This window comes from Antechinus flavipes, chromosome 3 (genome assembly GCF_016432865.1).
Source record: "Antechinus flavipes isolate AdamAnt ecotype Samford, QLD, Australia chromosome 3, AdamAnt_v2, whole genome shotgun sequence".
NCBI classification, from domain to species: Eukaryota; Metazoa; Chordata; class Mammalia; order Dasyuromorphia; family Dasyuridae; genus Antechinus; species Antechinus flavipes.
Genome location: NC_067400.1, coordinates 482,153,047 through 482,171,497, shown reverse-complemented (window position 1 = coordinate 482,171,497; position 18,451 = coordinate 482,153,047). Strand labels below are relative to the sequence as shown.

General features: G+C 34.1%; 1 protein-coding gene across 2 annotated transcripts; it reads left to right on the top strand.

The window, feature by feature from the left end:
• Positions 1-6,219: 6,219 nt before the first annotated feature.
• On the top strand, positions 6,220-9,455 carry LOC127558047 (olfactory receptor 150-like). Of its 2 annotated transcripts, XM_051991277.1 has the most exons (2): positions 6,220-6,229; positions 8,536-9,455. In XM_051991277.1, exons 1-2 carry the CDS (start codon positions 6,220-6,222, stop codon positions 9,453-9,455), a joined length of 930 nt encoding a protein of 309 aa, XP_051847237.1. The 2 variants fall into 2 exon arrangements, with proteins under 2 accessions (XP_051847237.1, XP_051847238.1); XM_051991278.1 differs by lacking the exon at positions 6,220-6,229 and having other exon boundaries at positions 8,511-9,455.
• The last annotated feature ends 8,996 nt before the right edge of the window (positions 9,456-18,451 follow it).

Here is an 18,451-nt window from a genome sequence, read left to right as displayed (position 1 = left end):
ATTTTTACTATCCCCCTTTTGCTCTTCACCAAATTCCAGTTGTAACCATTCTGCTTTGTCTTATGTAAAGCCTATGGTACCCTCTCACAAAAAGTACTATTAATTAAATTCCTAAAGCCCCCTATATTATTTGTGAATATAACTGTAAGACATATGTTGCTCCTGGCAAAATAACTCCTTTTCAAATACAAAAAAGCATTTGTTTCAAAATTACAAACAATGGTTTGATCTTCTAGGCATAAATTTCTTATAGATAAGTTTATGTAGTCCCAAGTACTCTCTGAGCCCCTACTGTGTATACATACCTGGATAAAGCTCCAATCTTCCCTTGAACACAGCTATACTTTTCTAAATGTATTTAAAAACATGGTTTTCTTCACTGGGTAATTAACCTTAGTCAGAGAAGATACAGTTTGTTCACTAAGTCTAACTCTAGTGGGATGCAGTGAAATGGGAGAGAAACTGTTCCCTTTACTGAAGCTGTGTTTCCTTTAAGAAAATAAAATTGTGTCCTCTTTTTGATCTGAGAGATCAGAATCTCCCAGACTCTGAGGAGTCTAGAAAGAGGGCCCATCCTCCCAGTATAACAGAAGCAACACTTCTTGAATAGTTGAACTAAAGGGCAAATCAGCTCCCACTGATCTTTTTGAAATTCTAAAGCCTTATTCAATTGAGAAATACTGATCTGATCAGCTCAGGCTGTCCTAGCCCCCCACCAAGAGCTATCCATATACCAGGTTTCCTTTAACTCACTCCTTGCAGAGGCCCAAGCAGTTTTCTAGGACCCTCTGCCCACTGAGAAGGCAGTCTCTTCTCAGTGCCAGACTCCATTTCCCTAACATGATTGAACTCCTCTTTACCTCTCTGTCAGGATTTCTCTGCTAAGAGATTTCTCTGCTAGGAACTTTCTCTCTCTCTCTCTCTGCCAAGACCTTGCCACAAAGGAAGTTAGTCTTCCTAGCAAAGGCTGACTTCTCAGTGGCAATAAACTTCTTTTTGCCAGTCTAACTTTTTGAGTTCACAAATTCTTTTACAAAGGATCTGCACCAATCAGAAGGGGTTCCCACAATTCTCTGCCCTGTGCCAAACTTCATCAGGAGGAACCCACCTTACTCTGTCCAAGGGGAGCCATGATCTGACTTACCCTTGTAAACATGGATACCTCCAGGCAGACAGCTGCCATCAATCTTACCAAGCACCATCTCTGAAATTAGGCATTTATACCTGCCTTTCAATAAGCATCAAGTATAGTGCATCACTCTTGACTAACTATAAATAGTAATGACCAGAAACTCTGATGGCCTTCTCCTCTCAGATTTATATATAGATGTAGGGATCAATATCTATTTGTCAATATAGATATAGATATATAAATGGGTGTGGGGATGGGAATATGGATGTGGGGGTATGCACTTGACTAAGTAAAAGAAGCCATTCTCTGCCTCATTTATAACCTAGTCTTAATCAAAATAGTCATTCAACAAAATAGGATTTCAAGCTTTCATAAGGAGAAGACCAAAACTGAATTAAATATTTGACCTCCAATATCTAGACCCAAGAAAAGCATAAACATATTTTTTAAAAGGGTAAGAAAAACAATGGATTCAATAGAACTAAACTGTTTAGTATGTTTAGATCATACTACCTTGAAAGAACTGAAAACTTAGAGGTCCTTAGAAGTATCCCTGAAAACAACTGCATAAAACCCTTGAAGCTTGGGATAGTGTGTCCTCCATCCTGGAAGCAGAGATATACTATAACAAAAAGTTAAAAGTCAAGTAAAAAGCTGGGGAAATGGGCAAAAAAAAAATTCTGTCCATGCATGGAAACTTACTATGATGACTAAGAAGATCAAACCACACACTTTGAAAAAGATAACAAAGGCAAAGCTCCTATATCTAAATCCTCCAAGAAAAATATGAATTATCTTAGGTCATGGAAGAGCTCAATAGGGATTTCAAAAATCAAATAAGAGAAAGAAAAATAGGGAAGATAAATGAGACTGCAAGAAAAACAAGTCAACAGCTTGGTAAATGAGGCAAAAAATACTGAAGAAAATAACACCTTAAAAACAGACTACACCAAATTGATGAGATTCTGATTGTTTCCCACAACCCACCTAAGCCTAAACTTTCCCCCAATCCTGAACCCTATAGAAATTACTATTCATGGGTCTCACTAGAACAGTGAGCAGACCAGAATTTTCTGTAACCACATCACTGCATTACCATGTTATGGCCATAAAACATAATACAAAAATCAATCAATAAGAAAGGATCACCAAAAGGATGAATAAAGACATTGAACTGCAAACCTCAATAATTCTTTCCTGACATGGTGTCTTCACAGTTCCAATTCTTTGGGTTGCAAGTTATAATATCATTACCATACTTTAATACAGCCCCTAAGTAGGCTTTTCTGTATCTATTCTGGGTAATCTTATATGCAGTTCTAGCAGGATTTAGGACCTCCCCATATTGGTAAACTCCTATCATCTCAGAATTTACATTTCTTATAATGTAATCAGCATCATTTACTCTATAAAAATCCTTGTCTTGCTTTGTTGAGTTGCTTACTATTTTAAGGAGGTAGGCCTGCCCCGTGAATGTGTAAATCTCACTGAAATGCCTTTGCTTGGATTTGAGATTGAGTCTGAATTCTCTCAGAGATAATACATACCTGATATTTCAACAGAATGCTAAAGAAAGTACAAAAAGGCAAAGAGATGAAGAATGCTTTAAAAAGCAAAAATGGCTAAATGGAAAAGGAGGTACTAAAACTCACTAGAGAAAATTCCTTCAAAATTAGAATTGAGCAAATGGAAGCCAAAGATTTTAGGACATATCAAGAAACAATCAGACAAAATTAAAAGAATGAAAAAAGGTATATGACAGTATGAAATATTTCATTGGAAAAACAACTGACTTAGAAAATGAATCTAGAAAAGATAAATTTTATTAAAACACTTTTTTTATTTTCAAAACATATGCCTGGATAATTTTTAACATTTACCCTTGCAAAACCTTGTGTTCCAAATTCTTTCCCTCCTTTACTCCCACCCCCTCTTCTAGACAGCAGGTTATCCAATATATGTTAAATATGTGCAAATCTTCAATACATAGTTCCACAATTATGCTGCCCAAGAAAAATCAGATCAAAAAAGAAAAAATGAGAAAGAATACAAAATGTAAAAAAAAAAAAAAAAAATGAAAATACTATGTTGTGATACACAGTCCCATAGTTCCCACAGTTCTCTGAGTGAAAATAGCTCTCTTCATCACAAGACCATTGGAACTGGTCTGAATCATCTCATTATTGAAAAAAAGCCATGTCCATCAGATTTGGACTTGCTGTTGCCACATACAATGATTTCTTGGTTCTACTCACTTCACTTCATATCAGTTCCTGTCTCTCCAGGCCTCTGTGAAATAATCTTGCTGATCATTTCTTATAGAACAATAATATTTCATAACCTTCCTATACCTATACTTATAGCTTATTCCGTCATTCCCCAACTAATGGGCATCCACTCAGTTTCCAGTTTCTAGCCACTACAAAAAGGGCTGCCACAAACATTTTTATGCATGTGGATCCCTTTCCTAGAGGAAATAATTTTAAAAGTATGGAAATACCTAAAAACCATAATCAAACAAAGAACCTACACATCATTTTTCAAGAAATTATCAAGGAAAACTGCCCTGATGTTTTAGAACGAGAAGACAACAACAGAATCATCAGACTACCTGAAAGCCATAGTCAAAAGGAGAATCTGTCCAAAAAATTATCAAAGAAAACTGCCCTGATGTCTTGGAAATAGAAGACAAAAAAGGAACATTTCAGGAAAGAGATCCCAAAATAATGACTTCAAGGAACATGTAGGCAAATTCCAGAACTTTCAGATCAAGAAGAAAATACCAGTTGTGATAACCATGCTAGCACCAGGGCACCCCAGAATCAGCCAGAGTCAGGATAAGCAAAAATCCTTAGTCTTTATTCTTAATCTTTAGACGCAGGATTGAACAGGATGAAAGCAGAATCTTCACAACCACCTTCTTCCTCATCTACTGCAGAGTGACTCTGGCTACTCTTACTCCACCCCCTAGTCCCTCCTACAATCCTCTGTATACACCAATCATTGAGCCAGCACAGGATAGTAGGAAGGACCATTTTCCAAGCATATGCCCATAGAGTATTGTCCAAATGGTAGTTAGCCTCAAGTGCTAGGCAGTCCTGACCTCAGTGCATCGACTCAAATAATTTCAGCCCTCTACAATCAGTGGTCAAAAAATTTCAAATACCAGGAAGCCACAATCAGGATTACACAGGATATGGTAGCACTATAATACTAGAAGTCATGGACCATGATATTCTGGAAGGCAAGGAAACTAGTCCTACAACCAGGGAATACCTACCCAGTGAAATTTAAGCATAATACTTCAAGGAAAAAATGGTCATTCAACAAAATAGGATTTCAAGCTTTCATAAGGAGAAGACCAGCACTGCATTAAAAATTTGACCTCCAATATCTAAACCCAAAAAAAGCATAAACAGATTTTTTAAAAAGGCAAGAAAAACAATGGATTCAATAGAACTAAGCTGTTTACATACATCCATGGGGAAATGATACTATACTGTTTAGTAATTGTATCATTAATATATAACTAGAAGGAATATACATAACCAGAAGGTACTGGTATAAGGTGAACTAAGAGAATGACATAAAAATATAACTGTTGATAAGTCTGAGCTAGCTCCCTGAAGGCCTCAGGATCAGCCAGAGTCAGAATAAGTAAAAGTCCTTGGGCTTTAGGGGGAGAAACATATTTTTGATCTTTTTGATGGAAAGGAGTGAAAGATCTGGCATGATGGGAAAGGGAGTAGCTTTGTGATATTCCTTAAGTTGTATAACCTTTAGGACAAGAAATCTTATAACCTCCAAAATTTAGTGACTTACAAGCAGTCAAAACTTAGCTTCAAAAAAAATTATAGCTAAAGACTAATCAGAGTACTAATTAATTTTTTAATTCATCAGTAATCACATAATTTCCCCAGAACAGTAGAAAAAGGAATCCGGAACTCTGGAGAATCTGTGAGTCCTATGAAAATAAACTTTTGGTGCTGTGATTAGAATATTGTTTTCATAACATAATCTCTATGACATTCTTACAAGAAATTTCTGTTATAAAAATTTTCTCTAATCCTTTAGGTCTATATATCTAACAATCTTTTCTCTAGTTAGGGATAACAAGATTATTGAGAAGTATAGTAGCCCAAGAATACCAGAGTTTTGTCTCAGATCCTGATATTCAAGAGGCACATTTTTGGTTGCAAAATTTGCCATTCATCCCATTTACTCTTTTGCTTACCAAAAAAAAAAAATTGATTTATACCACAGGGTATACTAAAGTATTTTAACAACCACAATTATCTACTGTGGCACATCTGAAGGAACAAGGTTATCCAAATACATTGCTTACACACCAGATCCATGCATTACCTACAAAAGATCAGTAAATATATTTACAACAAATGAAGTAATGCTGTTAATCTAACTCTGTTATTACAGTTTATATCTTTCCCTTGTACACTATAGAACTCTTTTCTCTTATTAATCAACTCTATTTATCCTAAATTATTCTTTTCATATTTCACCCATGGTCTAGTGTTCTCTAAATCCTAGCATTCACCTGACAACATGAGCATTTTTGGCATGTTTTTCAAAGTTCTAAATGCTTTCTCACATACCCTCTAATATACAGGATGAGGAGAAGTTGATATATTCCTAATTGAGACCTTATTGCTGTCAACTATGGACTTCCAAATCAATTTATTTCTTCTCTAGTAATTTCAGCAACTGATTTTCATACTTCCCTACCCATGAACAATTAAAATTTTCAATTGTCAAATTTCCTCAACTACCATCCCATGAGTTCAGGCTTCCTCAAACAAGTGGAGTATTTATATCTCAAACATGACACCAAGATTTCCAAATCCCAACTCAAATAAATTCATCCCAAGTACCAGAAATACCAGAATTTCTTTACATTATACAGAAATCATATTTTATTGTATACATTAAAAGTAAATAAAAGTGAAAGAATTAAGAGTTAGAGGAAAATAATAATAACTTCTTTCCAGAAAAGGGGAATCCCTTATGAAATGAATCTCTGTGGAAACCTCTGTTTGTGTTTTACTAATGAGGTCCCAGGAACCTTATAAATGCTTTCTAGTAGTCACAAAGGCCTTAATATACAACATCAAGAACTCTTTTGACTCTGATGAACTCCGTTTCTTTCTCTTTTCATAAGAGGATACTTTGGATAAAGTTGAAACTAGAAATAATCATATTCAAATCAAATAAAATCAAATGAAATAAATTCATATGAAAAACTGAGTTCTGGGTCCTAATCTTCATCATTTCTAAAGGATTTGAAGACTCTATGACAGGCTAATATCAACCTTCATAGAAAACATTTCTCTGCCAGAGCTCTGTGAGTAAAGAGGCTATATAATCCATTGCTACAGGGTGAGTATTTTCTTTATTTACAATCATTGTTCCTTCTAAATAGAGATGAATGGAACCTCAGGACTTTGAAAAAAGAAGAGACATCTCCATATTCTATTCTATGCATCATTGAACAATGGCATGGGGTTGAAGACTGGGTATAAATGCTTTTTAAAATAGTAAGAGATTTTGAAGATATGAAAAATTCCAGCTCAGAATTATAGAATTACAGCATTTTAGAGTTAAAATGGATCTTCTAACTAGTCCAAGTTATATCCTACAACTTCCTCCAATCACCCTACAGCAGTGGTAGTCATCCTGCCTCCACTTGAAGATCTGCTCTGAGGGGGAATCTTTTACTTTCAAGGAATTTGTTAGAGGTTTCCTTTTCCCATCAATCTTAATTTATTCCTTTGCAATTCTCTTTTATTGTTTTTTGTTCTATTCTTTGAGGATAAAGTGGACTAGCCCAATCCCTTTTAAATATAAGACCTCTTAACATACTTGGAAACAATTATCATGGCCCCCTGATATGCTTTCCCACTGAAGGCTAAAATTTTACACATCCTTCAAATTATCCTATTACGGCATGTCTTCAAGATAATTCATGACCCTCATTGCCTTTTCTGAAAGTTCTCCAACTTGTCAATGTTCTTAAACTATTGTAAACAGAACTGGTTAAAATACCTCAAATGTAGTTTTATCAAAGTAAAATATGATTAGAACTGTCACCTTCTTATTATTAGATGCTATCTTGAGATTTTTTTTTTACTGCCACATTATATTTCTTAAATATATTGAGTTTGCAGTATAGTAAAAACTATAGATCTGTGTTAAACAAATTGACTTAAGCATATCTCTCTATATATTGAACTTTTGAAATTTATTTCTTGCTACTATTTTGTATCCATATTAAATTTTACCATATTAGATTTTTAAACCGGTAATATTATTGAATCATGTTTTAGTCAAACTGTTAAGTTATTCACCTCTCCAAACTTTGTGTCATGCTCTGATTTGGTAAGCATATCATATATGATTTTATCCACAGTTGTTAATAGCACTAGACCTAAAAAGAATTTCTGATGCACTCAACTAGAGACCTCATTTCAAGATAACATTCAATTCTTAATAACTTTTCTTTCTGAGTCCACTTAATGAAATTGCATCCAATCTACATCACTTTATTTCCCTGTTATGTTTCTATCAATGATTTGCCAACATATAAATATATTATTTTATAGCAAGGTCCCAGTTGGCCATCACAATTATATGCTATTTTAGTCCCTAAATTGAAGTCCCTAAGAACTCTTCTCATGGAGATTTCCTTCTCAGCTAATAGCTTTTTAATTGTCTGCCTTTAGTAACAACTTGCTTCTCTGAGACCCTTTTCATTATCATGAAAAAATAGACAGAGAATATAATTTATGACTTGACAAGCTCCAACAGTAGGTTTTGAAAAGTTCAAAAGTCAGGGCTTGGGGGGTATCATCATTGTCTTTCTCACCACTAAAGCAGTTTTAACAATTATTTAAAGGCATTACTTAAAACTCAGTAGAAAAACTTCTGGAATTAGCATCAAGTGAGAATTAATTTCAGGTTCTAATTCTTACATGCTTACTAGTTGTGAGAAGTTAGAGCCTAAATATTCTCTAAGATATTTAAACTTGAAATACCTAATTCAAAACTTTTTGCATACATTACAGATTGGGAAGAAATGACTTTGACGGTATAAAAGGCTGAAAGAATAAAAATAATTATTATTGAGAGAAGGTCATAAAGAGGTCTTGTAAAGACAGTTTCTTTTACAGGAATTATGTGACTGTGAAGCTGATGATCAGTAGCTCTATAAGAAAACAGAGACAAAAAGATTAAATTAATGTATACTAAAAATGTTTTTGTCTGTACTCCTTGATGAAATTGGTAACAATTATAATACTCCCTTTGTGGTTGGATTGTTTTTTTTTTTCTTTCCATATTTACAGAATCTTGTCTTCCTGTTACTCTACAATCAAGAGGGATGGAGAAAGGAAATTATTCACTAGTGACTGAATTCATCCTTATAGGGCTGACAGATGACCCAGAGCTCCAGTTGCCCCTGTTATTCCTATTCCTGAATATCTATTTGGTCACTGTGGTGGGGAACCTGGGTATGATCATATTGATTACACTAAGTTCTCATCTTCACACTCCTATGTACTATTTTCTCTGTAGTTTGTCCTTCATTGATCTCTGTCAATCAACTGTCATCACTCCCAAAATGATGCTAAATTTTTTATCAAAGAAGAATATTATATCCTATCCTGAATGCATGACTCAATTCTATTTTTTTGCCTTTTATGGAATTTCTGAATGTCACATGTTAGCCGTCATGGCATATGACCGTTATGTGGCTATATGTCATCCTCTTCATTATAGTCTTATGATGTCTTATCGAGTGTGTTCCTGGTTGGTGAGTGGGGTATATGTTTTAGGTCTTGTTGGGGCCACTTCTCACACAGGCTGCTTGCTCAGAGTGCTCTTCTGTAAGGAAAATAAGGTTAATCATTATTTCTGTGATCTCCTTCCACTCTTGAAGCTGTCTTGTTCTAGTACTTATGTCAATGAAGTGATGGCTCTGGCCTTCAGTACATTTAATATTCTTTTCCCAGCTATGACTATTATTTGCTCTTATATTTTCATCATTGCTAGCATTTTAAAAATTCAATCCACTAGAGGAAGATCAAAAGCATTCAACACCTGTAGCTCCCATATTGCAGCAGTTAGTGTTTTCTTTGGTTCCCTTGCATTCATGTATTTGCAGCCATCTTCAGTCAACTCCATGGATCAAGGAAAAGTGTCCTCTATCTTTTACACTATCATTGTTCCCATGCTAAATCCCCTCATTTACAGTTTGAGAAATAGAGATGTTAAAATTGCCCTAAAGCAATTGATAGAAAGAATAATCTAGTCAATAAAAAAAAAAAAAAAACAGAATAATGGGTTAATGAGTTTAGTGGATATTGGGACATGAAGCATGACAGGAAGCGTGCAAAAACAAGAGATATCTTTGTACAAACCAGGATACCTATCCCACACATAGAATTAATTAAAAACCTAACTCATAGGTGCTTTGGTGACATATCTCAAACCTACGTAGGCTGGATTTCTCTTCCTTCATCTGATTCATTTTTACCCCTCTGTCTTACATTTCAGATCAGTAGAATAGCTGTGTAATTAATCTATAGATGGACCAGCTCCTTATACTGAAAGAAACGACTTTTCTAGTTTAAAAACATGTATGGAAATGTGGTTTTCCTGGATATTCTTCTGGGGGCAATGATTGCCAAACTAGCAAAAAATAATGATATAAAACATACTGGGATCAGAAACGGATGTAAAGGTCTGAAATTCCCACCCACTTGTTTTTCAATTCAAAAAAGCATACACAAAATATAATAATTTCCTCAAAGTCAAACATGTCAACAACAAAATCAGAACTTAAACAAAAGTCTCTTAACTGCTGGTCTTTTATCTTCTCCAAAACATCATGTTTTCATCAAGGCAAAGAAACTGAAAGAAGGAAAACACAATTACAATCTTAAACATCAAAAAAGAAGATATTAAGAATTTAAGAATATGTTCTATCCACCTCATAGCAATGTGATCCTATGTTATATTATTAGCTTCTAAGATGATTTCATAGGTAGGGAGAAATATTTCTGACAAATATTGTTCCAGTCACACAATATTTTTCTTTCTGTTTTGGGAAGAATGGAGACCATCTCAGGCTGAAAGCCAATAGCAACTATAGGATCATGCACTGTGGACAAATTGTTGTCTCACTGGCAGTTTTAAAGCTGACAATATAACAGGTCTGGAAAAATTGCAGATATTTTCAAACTTTTTCCTATGTATTCATTGGTTTTACTGATTATTTTCTCACTTTTTCTTTATTTAAAAAAAAAATTAAATAGCATTTGTTAAATGGGAGAATTCTGGAAACGAAGGAATATTTACAGAAATTTTGGTGAAATAAAAACAAAGGATATCAATAAAATTTGATTTTTAAAAATAACAATATGGAGAGCAGGGTGTACATGAGGCTGCAGCTGAGAATCATTGTGTGTGACAGCAATGATGAGGGGGAATAAGTATGTGAGAGAAGAGCAGAACATTCCTTGAAGACTTGAGATGAAAAGAAATTTGTGACAGGAGATAACATATGAGATAGAAGAACCCTGAGGTCCAGAAGCCTTCGGACAGACAATGTGGGTCTTGTATGCAATGTGGGCATGCTTTTGCATCCTCATGTTTTACAATTTCCTTTCCTTTCACCAGCTAGTAGAGGAATAGCAGAGGAATAATTTTCCACTCAGGAGAACAAGTACTAGACTGTGAAATAAAGTCTCCATATTTATCCCCTTTATCTCTAAGTAAGTGAAAAGTTGGGCTTATTCTGTCTTATAAAATAAAATTTCTATTTTCTTTTTTAAAACTCTGGATTTCTTTGGCTATGTCCATTAATTGAATTGCTTTAACTGCTCTTGATTTGTGTGTTGTCAGTATGATCTATTAGTAGAGAAGTATCACAACTCCAGAAAAGGAATCATGTATAGGGTGAAGGAAAAAGGTTTGTTTTTTTTGTTGTTGTTGTTGTTGTTTTTTGCTGAGACAATAGGAGTTAAGTGCCCAGGGTCACACAACTAGGAAGTGTTAAATGTTAAGTGACTGAGGCCAAATCTGAACTCAGGTCCTCCTGACTTCAGGACTGGTATTCTATCCAGAGCACCATGTAGCTACTAAACCAAAAAAAAAAAAAAAAATTATTTCCTACTCTCAATCAGCCATGTGATTTTGAAACAGTTACTAGACCAATAAGAAATATTTTTTTAGGGAGCTGAGATATACATAGTCTAGACAGACACAAAAAGCAGTCAGACAAGGGAAGAAGGGCCTTTGAGTAGCAGAACTCCTGGAAGGAAAGAAAGAAGCTTCATGTGGACTAAAGAATAACTAGTCCTAATAATAAAGAATTGGGTCACAGAGAAGACTTCTGGGTTTTGAAGTTCAAAAGGAATAAATTGCCTTTGGAATATGTTTTCCTTACATTTGCCTTTCATTGACATTATTCTTTGAACCTTCTACTAACATGAGTATTAAGTGGATTTGAGTGAAAGTCAACCAAGATTTAACTGGGAAAAATTTACTCTTGCCATGATACCTTAAATAATAATAGCAAACACTATGTCTACACGTTGAATCTTAATGGAAAGCATAGTTATGGGGACCCTCTAAATTATGATCTTAAACATAGAGAACCATAGGATTATCAGTAGAAGTCAATGTAGCAGCAGCCTTTTAAATAGCTAGTCCATTTGTAAGAATAAAAATTGAAGGAATCCTAGATACTAAAATATCTAAATGTCAGCAAGCATCTTCAAATAATTATTGGAATACAAAGGAAATTGAACCCTTCAGATATTGATTAGCATACCTTTTTTTTTTAGTATAGCTTTTTATTTACAAGATATATGCATGGATAATTTTTTAGCATTGACAATTGCAAAATCTTTTGTTCCAATTTTTCCCCTCCTTCCCTGTACTCCCTCCCCCAGATGGCAGGTATACATATATATATATATATATATATATATATATATATATATATATATATATATATATATCCATACAGTTATTTTGAAAACAAAAATGCAAGCAGTCAAAAACAGAAGGAGTGGAAATGCTATGTTGTGGTTCACACTCATTTCCCAGAGTTCTTTCACTGGGCCTGGTTCTATTCATTATTGAAGGAACTGATTTGGTTCATCTCATTGTTGAAGAGTCACATCCATCAGAATTGATCATCGTATGGCATTGTTATTGAAGTATATAATGATCTCCTGGTCCTGCTCTTTTCACTCAATATCAGTTTATATAAGTCTCTCCAGGCCTTTCTGAAATCATCCTGTTGATCATTTCTTACAGAACAACAATATTCCATAACATTCATATATCACAATTTATTCAGCCATTCTCCAATTGATGGGCATCCACTTAGTTTCCAGTTTATAGCCACTACAAAGAGGGCTGCCACAAACATTTTTGCATATACAGGTCCTTTTTCCTTCTTTAAGATTTCTTTGGGATACAAGCCCAGTAATAACACTGCTGGATCAAACAGTATGTACAGTTTGATAACTTTTTGAGCATAGTTACAAATCTCTCTCCAGAATGGCTGGATGTATTCACAATTCCACCAACAATGTATCAGTGTCAGTTTTCCCACATCCTCTCCAACATTCACCATTATCTTTTCCTGTCATCCTAGCCAATCTGAGAGGGGTGTAGTGGTATCTCAGAGTTGTCTTAATTTGCATTTCTCTGATCAATAGTGATTTAGAGCACCTTTTCATATGACTAGAAATGGTCTCAATGTCTTTGTCTGAAAATTGTCTTTGACCATTTATCAACTGGAGATTTCTTATTTCTTGATTTCTTATAAATTAGAGTCAATTCTCTACATATTTTGGAAATGAGGCTTTTGTCAGAGCCTTTGATTGTAAAAATGTTTTAACAGTTCATGGTTTCCCTTCTAACCTTGTCTGCATTAGTTTTGTTTGTACAAAAAGCTTTTCAATTTAATATAATCGAAATTTTCTATTTTGTGATCAATAATGATCTCTAGTTCTTCTTTGATCACAAATTCCTTCCTCCTTCACATGTCTGAGAGGTAAATTATCCTATATTCTTCTAATTTATTTATAATCTCATTCTTTATGCCTAGATCATGAACCCATTTTGACCTTATTTTGGTGTACAGTGTTAAGTGTGTGGCAATACCTAGTTTCTGCCATACTAATTTCCAATTTTCCCAGGAGTTTTTGTCAAACAGTGAATCTTATCACAAAAGCTGGGGTCTTTGGATTTATCAAACACTAGATTATTAAAGTTATTGTCTATTTTGTCCTTTGAACCTAATCTATTCCACTGATCAAGTAGTCTATTTCTTAGCCAATACCAAATAGTTTTTATAACCGCTGCTTTATAATATAATTTTAAATCTGGTACAGCTAGGCCACCTTCATTTGATATTTTTTTCATTAGTTCCCTTGAAAGTCCTGATCTTTTGTTCTTCCAGATGAATCTTGTTACTTTTTCTAGGTCATTAAAATAGTTTTCAGGGGAGTCTGATTTGTATAGCACTAAATAAATAGATTAGTTTAGGTAGATTGTCATCTTTTTATATTTGCTCTACCTATACAAGATGCTCTTATATAGGAGCACTTAATATTTTTCCAAATGGTTAGATCTGACTTTATTTTTGTGGAAAGCATTTTGTAGTTTTGTTCATATAGTTCCTGACTTTCCCTTGGCAGATAGATTCCCAAATATTTTATACTATCGGCAGTTATTTTAAGTGGAATTTCTCTTTGTATCTCTAACTGTTGGATTTTGTTAGTGATATATAAGAATACTGATGGTTTATGTCGATTTATTTTGTATCCTGCAACTTTGCTAAAGTTGTGAATTATTTCTAATAGCTTTTTAGTAGAATCTCTGGGGTTCTCTAAGTATATCATCTTATCATCTGCAAAGAGTGATAATTTTGTTTCCTTATTACCTACTCTAATTCCTTTAATCTCTTTCCCAACTCTTATTGCTGAAGCTAACATATCTAATACAATATTGAATAGTAATCATGATAGTGGGCAACCTTGTTTCACTCCTGATCTTATTGGGAATGGTTCTAGTTTACATTACATTTGATACTTACTTATGATTTTAAATAAATGCTAATGATTATCTTAAGAAATAGTCCATTTAATCCAATACTTACAAGTGTTTTTAATAAAAATGGATATTGAATTTTATCAAATGCTTTTTTCTGCATTTATTGAGAGGATCATATAGTTTTTGTTAATTTGGTTATTGATATAGTCAATTACGCTAATAGGTTTCCTAATATTGAACCTGCCTTGCATTCCTGGTATAAATCCTACTTGATCATGGTGTATTATCCTGGTGATGATTTTCTGTAATCGTTTTGCTAATATTTTATTTAACATCAATATTCATTAGGGATATTGGACTATAATTTTCTTTCTCTATTTTCAACCTACCTGGTTTAGGTATCAGTATCATGTTCATGTCATAAAAGGAATTTAGTACGAGTCCTTTATTCCCTATTTTTAAAAATAGTTTATATAACATTGGAGTTAACTGTTCTTTAAATGTTTGGTAGAATTCACGTGTAAATCTATCTGGTCCTGGGGATTTTTTCTTAGGGAGTTGATTAATAGCTTGTTCTATTTCTTTTTTTCTAAAATGGGACTATTTAAGCAATTTACTTCCTCCTCTGTTAATCTGGGGAAACCTATATTTTTGAAGGTAGTCATCCATGTCACTTAGGTTATCAAACTTATTGGCATAAAGTTGAGTAAAGTAACTCCTAATTATTGCTCTAATTTCCTCTTCATTGGTGGAAAGTTCTCCCTTTTCATTTTTAAGACTAATAACTTGATTTTCCTCTTTCCTTTTTCTAATCAGATTTACCAAAAGTTTATCTATTTTTTTGGTTTTTTCATAAAACCAACTCTTAGTTTTATTTATTAATGTGATAGTTTTTTTTTTTTACTTTCAATTTTATCAATTTCTCCTTTTAATTTTAGAATTTCAAGTTTTGTATTTGATTGTGGAGGGGGGTTAATTTGGTCTTTTTCTAGCTTTTTAAGTTGCAAGCCCAATTCATTGATCTCCTCTTTCTCTATTTTATTCAAGATATTAAGGTATTCAAGATTAAAGATATAAAATTTCCCCTTATTACCGCTTTGGCTGCATCTCACAAATTTTGGTATGTTGTCTCATTGTCATTCTCTTGGGTGAAATTATTAATTGTGTCTATGATTTGCTGTTTCACACATTCATTATTTAGGATGAGATTAATATTTAGTTTCCAATTAGTTTTTGGCCTATTTACCCCTAGCTTTTTGTTGAATGTAGTTTTTATTTCATCATTATCTGAAAAGAAAGCATTTACTATTTCTGCCTTTCTGCATTTAATTTTGAGGTCTTCATATCCTGATATATGATCAGTTTTTGTATAGGTTCTAGGAACTGCTGAGGAGAAAGTGTACTCCTGTCTCCATTCAGTTTTCTCCAAAGATTTCTCATATCTAACTTTTCTAATATTCTATTTACCTCTTTAACTTCTTTCTTATTTGTTTTGTGGTATGATTTATCTAATTCTGAGAGTACAAGGTTGAGATCTCCCACTATAATAGTTTTGCTTTCTATTTCTTCTTGCAACTCTTTTAACTTCTCCTTTAAGAAGTTAGGCTATACCACTTGGTGCATATATGTTTAGTATTGAAACTGCTCCATTGTCTATGCTACCCTTTAACAAGATATAGTTTCCTTCTTTATCTCTTTTAATTAGACTAATTTTTGCTCTTGCTTGTTTTGAGATAAGGATGGCTACCCCTGCTTTTTTGACTTCACCTGAATCATAATAGATTCTACTCCAGCATTTTACCTTTACTCTGTATGTATCACCTAGCTTTAAATGTGTTTCTTGTAAACAACATATTGTAGAGTTCTGGCTTTTGATCCAGTCTGCTATCCTCCTCCACTTTATGGGAAAGTTTATCCCACTCATATTTATCGTTAAAATTACTAATTCTGTATTTCCTGCCACCTTATTATTCCTAGATTATGCTTTTCTTTTTTTTACTCCACTTACCCCCCTCTCTCTAGTATTAAACTTATGGGCACCACTTGCTTCATGCAGCTCTCTCTCTTTAGAATCCCTCCCATCCCTTTTGAATCCCTTCCTTTTCTTATACCTTTCCCTTATTATCTTTTCCTTTTCCCTTTTCCTCTCCTATTTTTTAATGAGGTAAAAGAAATTTCTCCATAAACCAAATATGTCAATTATTTTCTCTTTGAGCCAAATCTGATGAGAGTAAGATTCACACAATGTTTACTCCCCTCCCTAAATTCCCTCAGATATGATAGGTTTCATTTGCCTCTTCGTGGGATGTAGTTTCCCTCTTTTTATCTCCCCTTTTCCCTTTTACTGACACTATCCCCTTTCTATTTCTACTTTCCTTTTTTATATTATATCAGTAAAATCAAATTATACATGGACTCTTTATGTATGTCCATAACAGAAATACAGTTCTCAAGAGTTCTTTTTACCTTTTTCTGCTTCTCTTGAGTCGTATATTTGGAGGTCAATTTTTTTTGTTTAGATCTGGTTTTTTCATTAGAAACAAATGGAATTCACCCATTTCATTAAATGTCCATCTTCTTCCCTGGAAGAAAATGCTCAGCTTATCTGGGTAGTTTATTCTTGGTTGTATTCCAAGTTCTTTTGCCTTTTGGAATATCAGATCCCAGGCTACTCAATTCTTTAATGTAGAAGCAACTAGATGCTGTGTGACCCTTATTGTGGCTTGTTGGTATTTTAATTGTTTTTTTCTGGATGCTTGTAATATTTTTCTTTTCTTAGTCTGATAGTTCTGAAATTTAGCCACAACTTTCTTTGGAGTTTTATTTTAAAGTCTTTTTCAGAAGGTGTTCAATGAATTCTTTCAATGCCTATTTTATCTTCTGATTCTATTACATCTGGGCATTTCTCTTTGATGGTTTCCTGTAAAAGAGTGTGTAGGCTCTTTTTTTCATGAAAATTTTCAGGAAGTCCAATAATCCTCAGATTATCTCTCCTAGATCTATTTCCAGATCTGTTGTTTTTCCAAGTAGATATTTAACTTTTTTCTATTTTTTTTGATTTTGCTTGACTGATTCTTGATGTCTCAATGAATCATTCATTTCTATTTGTTCAGTTCTGATTTTTAATGAGTTATTTTCTTCATTAATTTTTTTACTCCTTTTTGTATATGTCCAATTGAGTTTTTAAGTGAGTTATTTTGCTCTATGGAATTTTTTTCCATTTCACTATTTTTTTTTTTTTACTGAGTATTCTCTTTTTCCATTTCACAAATCTTACTTTCCTGGGAGTTCTTTATTTTTTCCAATTCACAAATTCTGTTTCCCTGTGAGTTCTTTACCTTTTCCAATTCACATTTCAGGAAGTTGTTTTCTTTTTCCACTTCATCAAAATTTTCTTTAAGTGAATTATATGCCTTTTCCACACTCTCTTGCAGAGCTCTTTCCTTTCCCCATTTTTCTTCTAACTCTCTTTTAAGATCTTTTATAATTTCTTCTAGAAGAGCCTTGTGTGATGGAGATCAGGTTCTTTTTCTCTGGAGACTGTCTGCTATTAGTCTCCTTGATGTTGAAAACCTGCTCTCTTTCTGTGTAGAAGCTATCGGTGGTTTGCATACACTTGGCTTTTTTATTCTTTTTTTTTAAAGCCCTTAGGGTCTGATTTCAGGGCAATGAGATTACCAGCTTCCTCTATAGAGCAGGGATAGATATATGGACAGTAGCTGTCCTGTAAAGAGGCTTCTAAAAGCTGCTGAGCCAACTCACCTCATACCAGAAATGTTTCTGCCCTGGGAAGCACAGCCACTCTGCGGAAGTTCTATTGCCCTGGGCAGAGCCCTTTGCTGTGCAGATCTGTGGCTGCCCTAGTCAAAAGCCCTGCATTACATAATGGAGCTGCACAGCTATGCTATGGTCTGTGTTGAGTCACTTCCAGTGTTGGGTGGGTGTAGCAAGAGTCTGTTAAATTCTGGTGTTTTTTTGGAGTACACACTACCTGTGGCCTTTTTGTAACTTCTGTGCTGATCTACTGCTTTGCAACAAAAGCAGAGCAGCCAACCTGTGGTAGAGTCCTCTCTGCAAAATCTCCATCCACAGAGACTGCCCTTACCCCATCTACTTAGTGTGCTAGCCTCCATGCTCTGCCTCCCTGCCTGCACTGGCCTGCTCCCACTGATCAGGATGAAGCTTTTCTGCTGATCTTCCATATTATCTTTGGCTGGTAATTTGTTGTACTCT